Below are 16,818 nucleotides of genomic sequence, written 5' to 3'. Positions count from 1 at the left end.
TCTTACACAGGGGAACCATGCCCTCAATCACCTCATACTGCTAAGTAACTCTTCCTCGCCCTTCAAGATTCATTCTGAGCATCACCTTCTCCAAAAATCCTCCAACAGAGCTAGCTAACAGGGACCACCATCCCAGGGAGTTTACAAGAATTACCTCCTTCTGACTCCCCTCTTTTGCCTCCAGAGGGTGGGATTGGTGATATACACAGCATGTCAGTAATGGAGCACAGGTAAACATGAGAGTCCTCACAAGGGGCACGAACTGCAGAACTTTGAGATTCCTGCTCCTGCTCAAGGCACAAGGCCCCAAACCTCTCGTGCCCAGCTAGTGGAACCAGAACAGCTCAGCCCCCCTGTATTTGGAAACATCTTAGAGAAATCTGGCCTTACTGGACTTTATCAGATACACAATCCTGACTGCTTTGTTTCTGGAGAATTCTGAGGTTCTCAGAAAAGGTTTTTCTTTTGTTTAAAACCATTTTTTTAAGTTGAGAATTATGTTTTATGTTTTATGTTTTATTTTTTGGCCGCACCGCATGCGGAAACTTCCCTGACCAGGGATCAAACCTGTGCCCCTTGCAGTGGAAGGGCAGAGTCTTAACCACTGGACCACCAGGGAAGTCCAAAAACAGTTTTTAATTGTATCAATAGTACATTCCTCAGGTTACTCTGTGGTTTATCAATGTCATTAAAGTGAGATGCCTCAGTCCACTACTTCACATAATATCCAATAAACTGATGCTTATTGAGCATCAGTGCTTGAGAGGTGGAAAATGAATAAAGCACAATCCACAAGATAAATTCAGATCAGTGAGGGGGTACAATTCGAGAAGTATCATCCTATCCATGGGCACACAGAAAATGAATTGTGAGGTGTCCATTGATTTACATATTGGGATCCAATCAGAAAAATACAATTCGATAGAATGTCATCATAATGAACACTTTCTAGGAATATGCATTTCATATATTAAAAGTTACCCATTATAAGTTAGGCAACCCTACAGACTAGTTTAAAAACAGCTTAATGTACGTGGAATCTAAAAAAATGGTACAAATGAACTTATTTACAAAAGAGAAATAGAGTCACAGATGTAGAAAACAAACTTATGGTTAATAGGGGGGAAAGAGGTGGGCGAGGGATAAACTGGGAGATTGGGATTGACATATACACACTACTATATATAAAATAGATAACTAATAAGAACCTACTGTATAGCACAGGGAACTCTATTCAATACTCTGCAGTGACCTATATGGGAAAAGAATCTAAAACAGAGTGGATATATGTATGTATATAGCTGATTCACTTTGCTGTACACCTGAAACTAACACAACGTTGTAAACCAACTATATTCCAATAAAAATTATAAATAAATAAGTAAATAAATACAGCTTAATGGATGGAACTTGCAGGAGATTCTGCCTTATAACCAGGAAGTAACTTAAGATAGAATAATGTTATGGAACAAATACCTGTCAATGGCTTAATATCATTGGTTCTCTGAGATAATGGACTCATGGACCTTCCTCCGAAGCTTTTTCAGGATTTACTTAGTCCAGGGTCAGGTGTTGTGATTGTCTATAAGAAATATCTTCCCAAGTTCTGAGAATATGAAACAGCAATTCAGTCACTGCTGTGGGAAGTAAAGTCCTTAGAACAGAGCTTAAATTTTATGTTGTATTTTATGCTCCGTTTTAGGTCTACATTACCACTAATGTTGATGCATCTTTCCTACCAAACTGTGTTTTTTCTTGATCATTTCAGTGTACTTGTTCTTTATTTAAAGTTTATGGATTAAGGGATGACTTCTGAGGAAACAAAATGTAAATAAACTGACTTTGGTGTTGATTCTCTACCACAATTTAAAGACACTGGTTCGTCACCACTGCTGTTGTTTTTTGCAGAATTGTACAAATATCGAGTGCTTACAAATCTCCTGTGCAGTGGGACAACTAGGAGGAGGAGAAAGCGCTGTCCTGAAAGTCAGGTCACGGTTATGGGCCAAGACATTTCTCCAGGTAAGAGAAACAGTGCAGCTCTGACGTGCCACTCACAAGAAACCTCTTCTCAAAAGCTCAGAGGGAAGCTTTTTTGAAAAGAATTTTGAGATGTTTTAACTTTTTTAATTTTCTATTTTTTCCATTAAAATTTTTTATATTTTTAGATTAATTTTCAAATTTTTTTAAATTTAATTTTTTAACTTTAAAAAAATTTTGAAGAACTCTCTGGAAGGAATGGAGCCTAGATCAGCTGGTCATCTTTCCCATCAGGTGAAGTTTATATTTTTCCAGGTTTATTGAGATCTTATTGACATATGACCATATGTAAGCTTAAGGTGTACAACATGACAATTTGATACTATATATTGTGACATGATTATCACAATAAGGTTAGTTAATACCTCTATCCCCTCACATAATTACCTTTGTGTGTGTGTGTGTGTTGAGAACTTTTAAGATCTGGGCTCTTAACAACTTTGAAGTTTATACTATAGTATTGTTGACTATAATCACTATGTTGTACGTTAGGTCTCCAGGACTTATAGATGTACTAGTTGCAAGTTTGTTCCTTTAACATCATGTATCCATTTCCCCCACACACAACCCCTGGTAACCATCAGTTCTCTATTTCTATGAATATGGCTTTTTTTAGATCCCACGCATAAGTGGGTTCATACCCTATTTTTCTTTCTCTGTTTGACTTATCTCACTTAGCATAATGCTCTCAAGGTCCATCCATGGTGTTGCAAAAAGCAAGATTTCTTTCTTTTTTATGGCTGAATGATATTCCATTGTGTGTGTGTGTGTGTGTGTGTGTGTGTGTGTGTGTGTGTGTGTGATATGTTAGGTGAACACAATTTAAATATCCTCAGTCCCTAAGACTGTGAGACAGTAACTGAGATTTGAACAAATCTGTTTGACTCAACACTATCTAGTAGTTCCTCGGTAAATAGTAGTTAATGAAATGATGGTGAGTACAAGAACATAATTCAAGCCATATGCCCAGAAAAATTCAAATATAAATAGTTTAGCAGGGGAAGAGATAGTGTCCTAGAAAGTTCTTCTTGTCTGGTGATACCACAGCCTGGGCTTCAGCCAGAACAGCTTCTCAGTAAAGTTCCAGGCACATTGATTTGTAGATTCCTCACTCCTTTGGCTTGTCTGGACTGTGGCATCCCATACTTCTCAGGATGATTATATTGATTGTGTGTATTTTAAAGGTTTAAAATCTCCTTTATACTAAGCAGATGAATTTTTCCACGTGGAAATTGCTATTTATTTAAATGAGAATGCTGTGTTGTGACCTTGTTGTTTGGGGAGGATTTGGGGGAAAAAAGCTAAATTAAAACTCCTCAAGTCTATGCATTCTTGCCCATATTTTAACTACCAGAAAACTCATTTGGCTCATTGTACCATAGAAAATCCAATGATAAAATCCTTCTGAGTCTAGCTAATAATACAGAATTTTGTAGCTCTAGATTCTCACGTTTTCTGTGAGTCAGAATACCTACGGTAGTCTCACAAATCTTATATAATTTTGTTTCTAAAATAAACAGGAGGAAAATTACAGGTATTTTTTAAAAGGTTTTTGTGAAGCATTCCTTTTTTTTTTTTAACCTAAGGCAGGATTCTTCAACCTCAGCCCTATTAATATTCCGGTTCAGAGAATTCTTTGTTGTGGGGTGGTCCTGTGCATGATAGGACGCTTAGCAGCATTCCTGGCCCCTGCCCACTAGATGCCAGTAACAACTCTCACCTCAGCTGTGACAAGCAAAAATGTCTTCAGACATCGCCAGTGTCCCCTGGGGGCAAAATCATTCCTGGCTTTGAACAACTGACCTAAGGAGAAGGGCAGTGCACAATTTCGTTTTGCTGTTGTTGTTAAACCATGATTTATTCATTCACTCAATAAATATTTATGAAGTACCAACTGCCAACTATGGGCCAGGCACTGCTTCAGGTACCACTTGCATGCCATCAATTTGCTCATTGCCATTCTGCTTTTTGGCTGTTACTTTTTCTCTAAGAGTTGGGGGAGATGAGTTTTAATGAATTCCCAGGCCCACACAGTCTAAATGATAAACATCCACGCCTCCTATTACTTTGGGCATCACATCCTACTGAAATGAGGAAGCACAGCTTTTCAATGAAGCAGGACTAAAATCATTACATTACAGTCACAGGGGAAATGACTATTTTAGATGACATATGTCCGTTCTGTGCATAACATACTGTTCCAATAGAAGACCTAGGGAGTGAAAATTGCACCTTTAAGAAAGACAAATACCATATGATATCATTTATATGTGGAATCTAAAATATGACACAAATGAACCTATCTATGAAACAGAAACAGAAGCACAGACATAGAGAACAGAGTTGTGGTTGCCAACGGGGAAGGGGGGTGGAGGAAGGATGGATTGGGAGTTTGTGGTTAGCAGATGCAAGCTATCATATATAGAATGGATAAAAACAAGGTCCTACTGTATAGCACAGGGAACTATATCCAATATCCTGTAATAAACTGTAATGGAAAAGAATATGAAAAAGAATGTATATATATGTGTAACTGAATCACTTTGCTCTGCAATCAATTTGCAGAAATTAACACAACATTGTAAATCAACTATACTTCAATAAAATAAATCTTTTAAAAAGTTTAAAAAATAAAGCACTTTCACCATGTAGAAGTAAAAAAAAAAAAAGACAGAAAAGAAAATTGCATCTTCATCTACCTGTTGAAGACCCATTGGATATGGAAGAAGTCAATAGCAATTGAGGGATTTTCTTTTTTTTAACATCTTTATTGGAGTATAATTGCTTTACAATGTGGTGTTAGTTTCTGCTGTATAACAAAGTGAATCAGCTATATGTATACATATATCCCCTCCCTCTTGCATTTCCCTCCCACCCTCCCTATCCCACCCATCTAGGTGGTCACAAAGCACCGAGCTGATCTTCCTGTGCTATGCGGCTGCTTCCCATTAGGATTTTCTAAACAATAACTATTTAGCACAAGTAGAGTCAGACCAGAACAACCTGCAGGGACATTCTGAGGTTCTACCAGAGCAAGTGACACTTCGAAAGATTCAGGAGAGACTGGCACACGTCACTTCATGTTTACCCACAGCCATAGCCCAAACTTCTGTACTTCCACTGTTTCTGCTTATACCAGTCTCAGAAGCTGATGGCCAAAGAGAAGAGCATTACTGCACACTGCCACCGGCCTGCCGCTCAAAGAATATACTACATCCTGGAAGTCTTTAATAGTTTTGTCACACAACCCAGCAGGAGGCAAACATTTTCTGCCTTCCTAATCCGGGAGAGAAAGTTTATGATTCTCGGCTGACATGATTTGCGGCGTTATGTTTGGTTTTGCCCACATGGTAAACATGCATACTGGTCTTTAATTCTAAACGATGATCTGTGCTGTGATTGTTGCTTGAAAGAGCAACCTCTTTAACAGCTTAAAGTTTGACCAGTAATTGTTTAAGTTTTGTTGTCCCACAAGGCTTTGTTTCTGGGAGGTATTGAGTATTTAAACATAGGCTTTATAAAATGGATGTGTGGTTTAAAAATAATTCTTGAGAAGGAATTAAGCAGCGGGGGAGCTCTTCATGGTCCCAGCCACGCTCACTAGGTCTTTAACCAACTTAAAAGCCTCACTCTCCACTTCATTTGTTCCCAGCTCTGTAATTTTTATGAGTACCATGACCATAAGCCAATCTTTGTGCACTAGTACATAATAGAGGCAGGTGGTGGGCTGCAAACCACAGTTTAAATGATGTGGCAATGACAGAGGGATAGGGCATTTTCTGAGGATTAATAGCTAGCTGGGGCATGTGGAGGGTTCAAGATATTGTCAAGGGATATTAACTCCAGCTGCTTTTTTAATCCTAAATTGCCTACAATATGGCAGTGATGGCTATTACAGCAGTCGATTGCCACGCAGAAGAAGAGATGATTTTTTAACATAAGAATAATATCATAGTTACGTAAAGAGCACTGCTGAAAGCATTCAACTTTGAACACGGAATCAATAAAAGGACTGTGCTCATGATTGTTTTTCATGAATTAAACGCTTACCTGTACCAGGTTTTTGACTTACAGACACAGTACTCGTGTATCTTTGATGCTGACCTAGATCAGAGCCTAATAGCTCATATTTCCCATTCCGTGGAGCTTCAGAGCATCTTAGAAAAATGAAAAAAAAATGCATTTTTTCTACTGAAAAGGGTAGAAGAAACATTGCTTTTGGAGAATAATTTAAAATAAAGAACAGATCAATCTATGAGTTGTATTATTTACAGTCTATTTGCCTACCACCAGATTTGTTCAGGTCCCAGACTGTGTCCATTTGCATTGCTGAATTAGGTAACGGAGGTGAGAGTGTGTCCGTAGCCCCTTATCATGATCGGCAGCCCTCATTTTATGTCACTACCTACTCTTACAACTTCCTGAACTTCCTAATCTCATTGATGGGGTAGGAGGTCCAATTCAATAATTGACAGAATTAAACCTTTTATAAGGTGCTATCAAATGGGTGGATACGGGATAGGAGATTTATCGGATAACCCAGCCATCTGGTGTGTTCATTCACCATCCATTCATGCTGTCAGTCAAGCAGGATTGATGAAGCCCTTCCGGGCATACTGTTCCAGGTGCTATGGAAGGTATAAGCCTTATTATATTCCATGCTCTACGCCTTCCAGTTTTGGGTAATCTTGTCGGGGAAGAAAGTAATCAAGAAAGATAAAAAGCTAAACAACAATGTGGAAATTCCAAACAATATAGGGCAACTATAGTTTCATCCCAGACTTACTGCATCACGATCTGTGAACCTGATCCCAGGTGTTTCTGAGGTTCAGCAAAGCACAATGTTTTGTGAACCAAGGGAAATGACGGTAAAGATGGGTGATGAATGGAAAATGTGAGGAAGAGTCAAAATGGCCAAGAGTAGAGGGATTAAAGGAAGGTGAGAGAAAATCCCCTCAGAGAAACATGTTTCTCCACATTCTAGACTTCAAATCCCATCTCTCTCTCTTTTTTTAATTTTTATTGGAGTATAGCTGATTTACAATGTTGTGTTAGTTTTGGGTATACAGCAAAGTGAATCGGTTATACATATGCATATATTCACTCTTTAAGATTCTTTTCCCATATATGTCATTACAGAATATTGAGTAGAGTTCCCTGTGCTATACAGTAGGTCCTTATTAGTTATCTATTTTATATATAGTAGTGTGTATATGTCAATCCCAATCTCCCAATTTATCCTTCCCCCACTCCTTTACTCCTTGGTAACCATAGTTTGTTTTCTACATCTGTGACTCTATTTCTACTTTGTAATTACGTTCATTTGTTATTCATTAAGAAATTTCCATGTTCATAAATGCAGAATATCATGTAGGACAAAAACTTTACATCTAGAGTTGATTTGGAGATAGAGTTCACTCATGATTTGTTTCGCAAAGATATGACTTCAAGAGCAAGGGAATTATTTTCTATCAGTGCTTTTTTTATTGAACTTGGAGACTAAAGAAAACTTGTTCTTTGAAGGTTTGGGAGCCTGGACACACATTTGAATATGTTTTATAACCCTTATGCACAGAATCTCATTACCAGAATTTGTCATGTCTCCTCTGAGTCTATCAGCCATGGTATTAAGGAAAGTAGATTTAAATCACCAAGTACACACAAGATTTTATGAGCAAAGATTTCCACATTTTAAAAAACACTTCTCACACAAACAAAAATCCAGCTTTCAGTTAAAATGGAAATGCCAGGAGACAAGAGAACATAGGAAGAATAATGACCAAAAATGAATTTTTCCAAATGAACCAAGTTGCTTACCCTATAATGTCAGGACAGAAAAAACAAAAAAGCCAAAGAAATAGTGACTTTAAGTATATATAAAAGTTTTGCATACTCTAGCCTGTCCTCATCACGCAGAAGAAATGGGGTTTATTGAAAGGAGAAAAAATTGAACCACAGGGGAAAAAAAAATTTCTAAAAATATTTAAATTATTACAATGCAACCTGTTGGATTGGGCTCAAGAAACTCAACATTGGATTATAGATGGGGAAGTGCTAGTAAATGTTGAATAAACCACTTTCTGGAGGGAAAAAAACTCTGAAATATAACATTTGCTGATTCCCATGGTGTAACTGTTCCCGCCATGGTCAATTTCAAGCTGCCGACATGACGTCACTGAACATGGAGCTGGGAAGAGATGCAGAGCAGCACACCATCATACAGTATTTCCCCTACAGACACAATAGACTCCAATAATATCAAGAGCATGGATAATAGTAAAATGCAATAAAATTATTACTAAGTACTGAGTTTAGAGTGTTTATTACCTTTTTAAAAATATAATTTACTAACGTTTATGTATATATAACTTGTTTTAATAATGGCTCTATTTAACAACAGGTACTCAAAATTCTTGAAATTTTAACGTTCTGCTCTCCAGCGCCATTATGAGCCAGCTACAGCCCACGCCTGGCTAGCTCTCATCACTGTCTCAGGCTAAATGGAGGAGAACCACGGGAGCTTAAGTTCTCAGAATGGTTTTCCTTGAGTTACTCTTAAATACTTTCCCTTGACCTTAATCAACAGTTAATATGAGAACCAATTAAACAAAAAGAACTTGCTGAAAAGTTCCGTCAAGAACACTGTATGCCTCTAGGTCGGTGGTTCTTAACCAGGGGGATTTTGCTCCCCAGGGGACATTGGCAGTAATTAGAGACATTTTCAATTGTTACAACTGGGTGAGGGGTGCTACTGGCATCTAGCGGGTAGATGCCATGGATGCTGTTAGACATCCTACAGAGCCCAGGACAGTTCCTTAACCAACCCCAAATCCTAATCGTGCCATGACTGAGAGATCTGTTCTGGGTCTTCTGTATACGATGAAATGTGATTAATTTCTTTGTAACTTAGCAGCAGTCTCTCTCCTAAAATATTTCCTTCTCTCAGATAACAAGAATTTGTAACCCACGATGTCTCCCTGTTATGTTCTTCACTAATGGCACTTGTGCTTACTCCTTTTAGGAACTCTGCTTTTCTGTTTTTATTTTAATCTTATTATGCCAAGCCTTTTGTTCATAAGATGAATTATCTTTAGAAATAAGAAGAAGATGAATGGTTGGTTGGATGGATAGTGAATGGGTGATGGATGGGTGGATGATGGGTGGATGATGGATGGAAGATGGACAGGGAGATGATGAATGGATCATGAATGGATAGATGGATGGGGAAAAAGTAAACAGAGAAAAGGAAGAGAGAAGGAAGCAGGAAATTTTGCTTTGGAAGCGGACAACATGAAAAACAACTGGTTGGCTGCCAATATAACGTTTAAAAGCTTTACATGGACTATACTTAACTAAATATTTTTAATTTCAGAGGAAAAATGATCCCTATTCTCTTGCATCCCTGGTGTCCTTTGAAGTTAAGAAGATGCCTTATAAAGATCAGCCAGCCAAACTCCCTGAAGGCAGCATAGCAGTGAGTATCTTAAAATATATAGGTACAAATAATTTTATTGAAATTATTTTTTAAATCACTGTTTTGCTTGTGGTAGGTTTACATGCTTATTACAGTGGCTTGAGAAAAGTTTCCCGCTTCAGATCACTATTTTCTTATTTCAGTCTGGAAATTCCTTAGTGTTATTTGATCAAATTTTTAAGCCTTCAGTGTGAATTTCTACCCCTCCCCCACAAAATTCAGGACTAACACCGTTTTTTTAATTAGGCTCTTTTGTCTGAAAGAGGTCCAGATAGTAATGATCATCAGAATGAAGTCATACCGATTGTAATTTTAAAGACAGCCTGGTGAGTGAGGTGGCGAGGGCAACTCTCTTCCTTAGGGACAGTTGCCACAGACCCGCTACAGGGCCAGTCATCTTTCCTTTCTAAACAAAGACCAGTAATACCTGGGGGAAGAGAGAAGTACACTCTGAGCTTCATTTGAATGAAATAGGTTTTAAATTGAGGCTATTAAACATGACTGACACCCACATATCTGTCACAGCACAACTGCTGGCCTCCTCAGCAACCTGGCAAGGCCATGCAGAGCAGAGGGGAGGACAGATGACGGGGGATGAACAGGCACGGTCACCAAAACTCTGCCTTTAACAGTGACAGTGACCACAGTCAGGGCTCCGGGAAGCAATGTTAACATGTAAACGTCATCTCTTGGTCACGCCATAGAAACTTGCAACCTCGACTTGGATTCTGGTCCCCAGGTCCTTGTTACTCAAAATGTGTTTTGCAGACCAGCAGTATCAGCAGTACCTAAGAAACTGTTAGAAATTCAGAAACAGGCCTCACTCCAGACCTGCTGAGTCAGAATCTGCCTTTTATCAAAATCATCAGGGCAGCAGGTACCCTGTCATGTTTGAGAAGCATTGCTTCGGACGGTGTAAAAGTCGATACTCTCGTAATTTCTCTTCAGCCTAGGTCTTAAAAAGGTAACTGATATTTACTCTTTCTAGCCGAATCTACTTTTCATAATTTAAATTCATCCCTTGATTAGTGATTTTCAACCCTGAGTATGCAAAGAATCACCATCCATGTGACTTTTAGGGTTTATACATGCTCAGACCCCATCCGAAACATCAGCATTGAGTGAGTCGGGTGGAGCCCTGCCACTGTGCTTTGAAAGCTCTACAAGTGATGATTCTGCAGTGGAGCTAGGATTGGGAACCTCTAACACAGGCAGGCAGCATCGAAGAAAATCCACAGATTTCAAAACAGCTTCTCCTGGCCTTCACCCTGGATCCACCCTGCTCTAAGTGGAAACCTTCTGGAAATCACTCTATGTACTTTGCTGAGGCTGTTAACCACATTGACCTGAAAGTATTGTTAAGAAGATTATTAAAATTATGTATTAAAAAGCTCTAGCTTTGTACCTAAAACGAGTTAAGTCTCAGGTCTCAGTAATAGTAACCCTCCCAAAATGTCTTACCTTCTCCAGCAAAGTCCAGGAAGTCCAATTGGAAACATCCATGGATTCACACAGTCAAAATATTTCAGTAAACTTTGGTGGCATTTAAAGCAAATACTGCCACATCTTTCTTCACTTAGCTTGCCTCTGTTTCTCTTACGAGATGTCTGCTGGAGTTTGGATTTATGTTCAACCTAGAAAACAGAGGCTTTGGGTTTTTAATATAGAATGTTCATCCAAGGAGGTTCAAAGGCTTGTAACTCTAAGGGAGATAAATCTGGGTCCTTTGTTTTCTCTGAGCACACGCTCCATAACAGAAACATATGTGACAGTCAATTCCATCAGCAGGATTGCGTCTTTCTGTCCTGGCCACAGGTGCCAGCCTGCTGTTCTCAACTCATCTCAAAAGATCCACAAAATGATCAGATACATGCTTCCCCCGTCCCTACCACCCTTGTTCCTGCATCTTTTAAAAAGTCTTGTTATCTGATGTAGATGATTTACTGCACCATTTATGCAAAGGTTATGGGAAAACTTTTTAGGTCTCCCAGTCCCTGACTGACTGAAGGAGATGTTGCCAGTAGGAAGTTAGCTGTGCCCTACAGGCTTGATTTGAGAGGACTGTGCTTGGAGCTGGCAGATGTTTCTTAGAGCGTGTTCTCAAAAATCCTGTCATCCTTATCTTGAAAAGGACCCAGCAGAAGGGAGTTGCTTTCTGGTGGTAGAATCAGTTGGACTCGGTGGTTGGAGGATCATCAGAGCTCCAATCCACACTCCGCCACTGGGGAAAGCATCTCGGTTCCTTCTTTGGTAATAAGACAAAAATATGTGCTTGTTTTACTAGGCCCTTGTGTGCCATGAGTAGTCTATCTGTGCTTCCTTTTCAACATGGTCATAATGCAACCATTCCTTGAACCCTAGATAAACTTCCCATATTGAAGAAAATAGTAATCCCCACCTGCTACTGGCACAGTGTCTGTGTTTGTAACAAATGAACGCTCCGTGCCAGGTGACACTTGTCGTGTTCAGAGGCAAGGGAAAGGTTGCATGATGTAAAGGGGATATGACTAAATGCTGAATCATTACAGCCCAGAAGAAAAAAAAATCATTCAGTTATTTGAACACCTTTTTTGCCTATTCATAAACTTTGGCATTTGTGTGTCATGTGACTAAAGCCGAATAATTTACATCTAGAAGAGGATATTATTGTCTGGTGTAACTCCAAAGACAGTTATTATAAAATATTTCAGTAAAATCCTTAATTAAGAACTCACACATAAACTGTGAGTCCAATTGACTTTTTGAGTTGTTAGCAAAACTTCAGAATCTTAAAATGGATCTCTTACGTGAAACAATTGTCTGGAGTTCAAACTTATCACAGGACTTCTTTTCTTATACGGGCTATCTGAATGTTGTTAAAAGGTATGTTCAGCTGGTCCACTTCATGTTATTATTTTGTTCTAAATGGAACTCTAGGTAGGGTGTCTTGGTACATTTATATAAAACATTCTTGTGACCCCACTGAAGTATGTTTACACAAGATTTTGTGATACATAAATACAGACATCAACATTAATTACCATTGCAAATACGACAGAGCTTTTTCCTTCTACCTTGGTATTTTGTCAAAATATACAAAAACATATCATAAATGTCAACGATAAAATGTAGGCATATTAAAGACTTATTTATGGTCTTTCCACCATAATAAAGAACAACAAGATTTACAACATGATGAAGGTAAGATTAAATGTTCGCTACTTAGCATCGCTTTAAGAACATCTAAACCACTTACAATTCATGGACCCCCCTTCCTAAAATTGCAGATAGTTATATTAAGTGGATTGTTAAAATTTTATACTATTTCTTTAAATAGCCATAGGTTCTTGATACATTAAAAAAAAAACATTTTGTTAATTAGTTGGCATGTAATTGAATTTTTCTCCCTACGTTTTAAGTACTCAAGTTACTCAAGGTGACTCTTTCTTAAAGCAGTTGAAATATGTAGTCAAAAACCCATGTTCTTAAAGTAAAGCTTTAGTCCTAAATACACCCCATCATCCGCCTTGGGACCACCTTCTTGATGAATGAATCTAATAAACAGGGACTTGGGTAATTTGGCTCAACACACCATTGTGTGAGATTATACAAAAGTTCTCGAGCTGTGCAGTTCAATATGGTAGCCACTCACCACATTACCATGGATGGTGAGGACTCCAGATGTGGGTGGAGTGACTGAAGAACTGAACTAGTAGTTTTACTTCATTTTAACTCATTTAAATGTAAACTTTAAAACTGTAGCAGTATAAGATATTTTTTCCATTAAACGCAGCTTTATTTTTTGGGTAAGACTACATTTTACTTTAACCAATAAAAATCCAGCAGTTGTCACTTGCTGCAAGTGTAAAATAAACACTGGATTTTGGAGACTTAGTAAAAAAAAGGAAAAAAAAGGAAGAATATTTTTATATCAATTACGTGTTGATATAATTTATATCAATTACATGATAATTTTGATATTTAGGGTCAAATAAAATATATTATTAAAATTAATGCCCCATGTTTCTTTTTACTCTTTTTAAATGTGATGACTATAAAATTTTAAATGACATACGTGGCTTGCATTATATTTCTATTGGAGAGCACTGATCTACAGTGGAGTTATAGAGTGTTCCAGCTTGGAGCTGTTGATAATACCAACAGAGCTTCGGAGAACATAGGGTGTTTAATAAATCTTATTCAAAATGAATGAAAAATTCTTACTATAAATTGGTGTTAAGTCATTAGGAACTCTAGAAATTAAGACCTACTTTTCTCATTTATTATCCAATGGATAATCTAAGCTTCTTGTGAGCTTGTCAAAATGAGCTGCCAAATATAAATATTAGAAATAACAAAGTCTGGGTATTTTTCAACATTTTATTTCGTGGCCAAGCTTCTTCCAAACCATCCTAGGGTTTCCACAGGACTATGACAAATTTAAATAAATGCTGGTCATATAAAAGTGATCAATTAAGTCTTTTCTCTTAAGCTTCCCTGTAGAGTTCAAGTTTCTCATCTATACAGAGTATTGAGTCTCAGGAAAGCTTGGCTTTACCTGTTTCCACTTGCAGATGAAATGCCCCATTGCCATTTACAGACCTGAGTATGTCACCCGACTCCCTAATCAATGTGTTCTCAGAAAGACCTCTTCTTCCAAGACTTGGATGACTCTCCCAATGATGTGTTACCTTTGACTCACCCACCCTTTTCTGGCAGCAGCCATCTAAATCCTCAGCCCTGGAAATCTGAAGAAATGCTCTGGGGCACTACTGTTGTTCTGTATTTCTACTGTCGCTAGTGTAACAACTTCTCAACTAGGCAGTGAAAAACCTAGATAAGCTTAGGGAGCCACCAGGGGCGACGGAAGGTCTCTGCATCTGCACCCGGTTTAGATCGAGATCGGGCAGCCTCCGTGCCACATAGAAGTCCTAAAGGCAGCAGGCGAGGAGAGCAGAATGCAGGCTTGGGAGCAAAGTCACGAAGTTTGCCTTCCTTTAAATCTCTATGTCCTTTCCCCTTAGTTAATTAACAGATGGTGAAGTATATGACATGCATAATCCTTCCACTGCAAGTGCTCAGAGAAAGGGTATGAAATGGTATTTTTCAAATGAACGTAATGTTACCAGGAGCAGACTGCAAAAGTTTTGGTGATGAGAATTTCAGATTTTGTAACGGATAAGGACATCAGTGATCATCTTCTCTGAGACTGTTTTAAGACTGTTGTCAGACTCTTTGGAAGTGAATGCAAACAGAAAGCCAGTAGATTTTGTAATTATACCTTATAAAGCTGTTTTCTGCTTCTAGACACCCAAATAAGCATACCCCATTCAATTTAATGTTTTATTTGTACTTTTCCACCACTTCTGCAAAAAAAACTTCAAATATCATTATTAGATCTTTGTGAGTGACCTCTCCTGCTTGTTTCTACAGGTAGACCATGGCGGGGGGCGGGGGAGGGTTGGTTTTTTCTTTTTTTATTATTTATTTATTTATGGCTGTGTTGGGTCTTCGTTTCTGTGCGAGGGCCTTCTCCAATTGCGGCAAGCGGGGGCCACTCTTCATCGCGGTGCGCGGGCCTCTCACTATCGCGGCCTCTCTTGTTGCGGAGCACAGGCTTCAGATGCGCAGGCTCAGTAATTGTGGCTCACGGGCCCAGTTGCTCCGCGGCGTGTGGGATCCTCCTAGACCAGGGCTCGAACCCGTGTCCCCTGCATTGGCAGGTAGACTCTCAACCACTGCGCCACCAGGGAAGCCCGGTTTTTTCTTTTAATTTTTATTGGAGTATAGGTGATTTACAACATTAGTTTCTGCTGTACAGCAAAGTGAATCAGTTATACGTATACATATATCCACTCTTTTTTTAGATTCTTTTCCCATATAGGCCATTACAGAGTATTGAGTAGAGTTCCCTGTGCTATACAATAGGTCCTTATTAGTTATCTATTTTATATATAATAGTATGTATATGTCAACCCCAGTCTCTCAATTTATCCCTCCCCCCTTTCCACCCTGGTAACCATTTCTCCACACCCTTTCCAGCATTTATTTTTTGTAGATTTTTTGATGACTGCCATTCTGACCAGTGTGAGGTGTAGTTTTGATTTGCATTTCTCTAATAATTAGTGATGTTGAGCATCTTTTCATGTGCCTTTTGGCCATCTGTATGCTGACAGACTAGTTTTATAGATAAGACATTGAAGCCTGCAATAGCCAAGTGGCAAAGAAGCTCAGCAAAAACTCAGCAGCTATTCTCTCATTCCATTTTTTTATTAAACCAACAATTTGAACAGACCATTGGCCCTTATTTCAACTCCTTTAGCTTAGCTTTTTTTTTTTAACTTAACAAAACTAGAACTGTATCCTATGTTATAATGAAACATTGGGAGGTGACTTCAGATATTAATTAGGTAAATCAGAAGAGGGAACATGGAAAAGTATTGTTGCCTGTCTTCCTGTAAATTATCTATTAGTAACTTTTGGTGATCTCTAACACATGCACAAAATACAGACCAAAACTATGTTGTTTCCTTAGTGAACTTAGAGCTTAGGGGGAAGAGACATTTACAAGAAACCTCAGAATTGTCCATGGCACCCGATTTTCTCTCTCCTAGGTCACTGTAACTGGCTTCTGAATGCATGACCACTACTACCCTTTGTAGTTCCAAAATTCTGAAATTCTCATTCTTAAAACTGTACCAGAAGGCGGAAGTGACGCAGCAGCTCGCATACTGGGAAAGTTGGTGGAGGGCGCAGGAAAAAGGGGGCTCGCGCTGTTTTGACTTCAATGGAGTAAAGCCTCAACTGGGACTGTGGCTCCTCTTGCTCCCACCAGCTCTCCTTCAGCATCTCCTGGTTCAGGAGAAAGAGGGTGTATGTTACCGGGCTCAGTTGTTGAGAGAGAAAGAAAGCAACAATAATGGCAGATGGATGCTGCAGCCGTGTGGCTGACAGGGTTTTGGTGCTCCAGCCGGGTGTCAGGCCTGAGCTTCTGAGGTGGGAGAGCCGAGTTCAGGACACTGGCCCACCAGAGACCTCCTGGCCCCACGTAATATCAAAGGGCAAAAGCTCTCCCAGAGATCTCCATCTCAACGCTAAGACCCAGCTCCACTCAACAACCAGCAAACTCCAGTGCTGGACACCCCATTCCAAACAACTAGCAGGACAGGAACACAACCCCACCCATTAGCAGAGAGGCTGCCTAAAATCATACTAAGTTCACAGACGGCCCAAAACACACCACCAGGCACGGTCCTGCCCACCAGAAAGACAATATGCAGCCTCAGCCACCAGAACACAGGCATCACACCCCTCCAAAAGGAAGC

At 39.1% G+C, this 16,818-nt stretch overlaps 2 protein-coding genes across 5 annotated transcripts in view; one reads left to right on the top strand and one right to left on the bottom strand.

Moving 5' to 3' along the window:
- LOC309625687 (uncharacterized protein) overlaps positions 1-16,818 on the bottom strand; it is a 201,306-nt gene that overhangs the window by 55,246 nt on the left and 129,242 nt on the right. For 2 of the 4 annotated variants that reach the window (XR_014242656.1, XR_014242657.1), the window contains one exon: positions 9,522-11,148. The gene's annotated coding sequence lies outside the window, so the exon portion shown is untranslated. Of the gene's footprint in view, positions 1-9,521; positions 11,149-16,818 lie in introns of those variants that run through there. The other 2 variants (XR_014242655.1, XR_014242654.1) reach the window with 2 other exon arrangements.
- Positions 1-16,818, top strand: part of ITGA8 (integrin subunit alpha 8) — a 183,133-nt gene that overhangs the window by 154,272 nt on the left and 12,043 nt on the right. Inside the window, exons 27-28 of the mRNA XM_082385316.1 lie at positions 1,909-2,022; positions 9,413-9,514. Coding sequence (XP_082241442.1) covers positions 1,909-2,022; positions 9,413-9,514 — 216 coding nt within the window. The remainder of the gene's footprint in view (positions 1-1,908; positions 2,023-9,412; positions 9,515-16,818) is intronic.

This window comes from Balaenoptera borealis (genome assembly GCF_965194805.1).
Source record: "Balaenoptera borealis genome assembly, chromosome: 3".
NCBI lineage: Eukaryota > Metazoa > Chordata > Mammalia > Artiodactyla > Balaenopteridae > Balaenoptera > Balaenoptera borealis.
The sequence above is the reverse complement of the archived record's forward strand: the minus strand, read 5'-3'. Positions and strand labels throughout refer to the sequence as shown.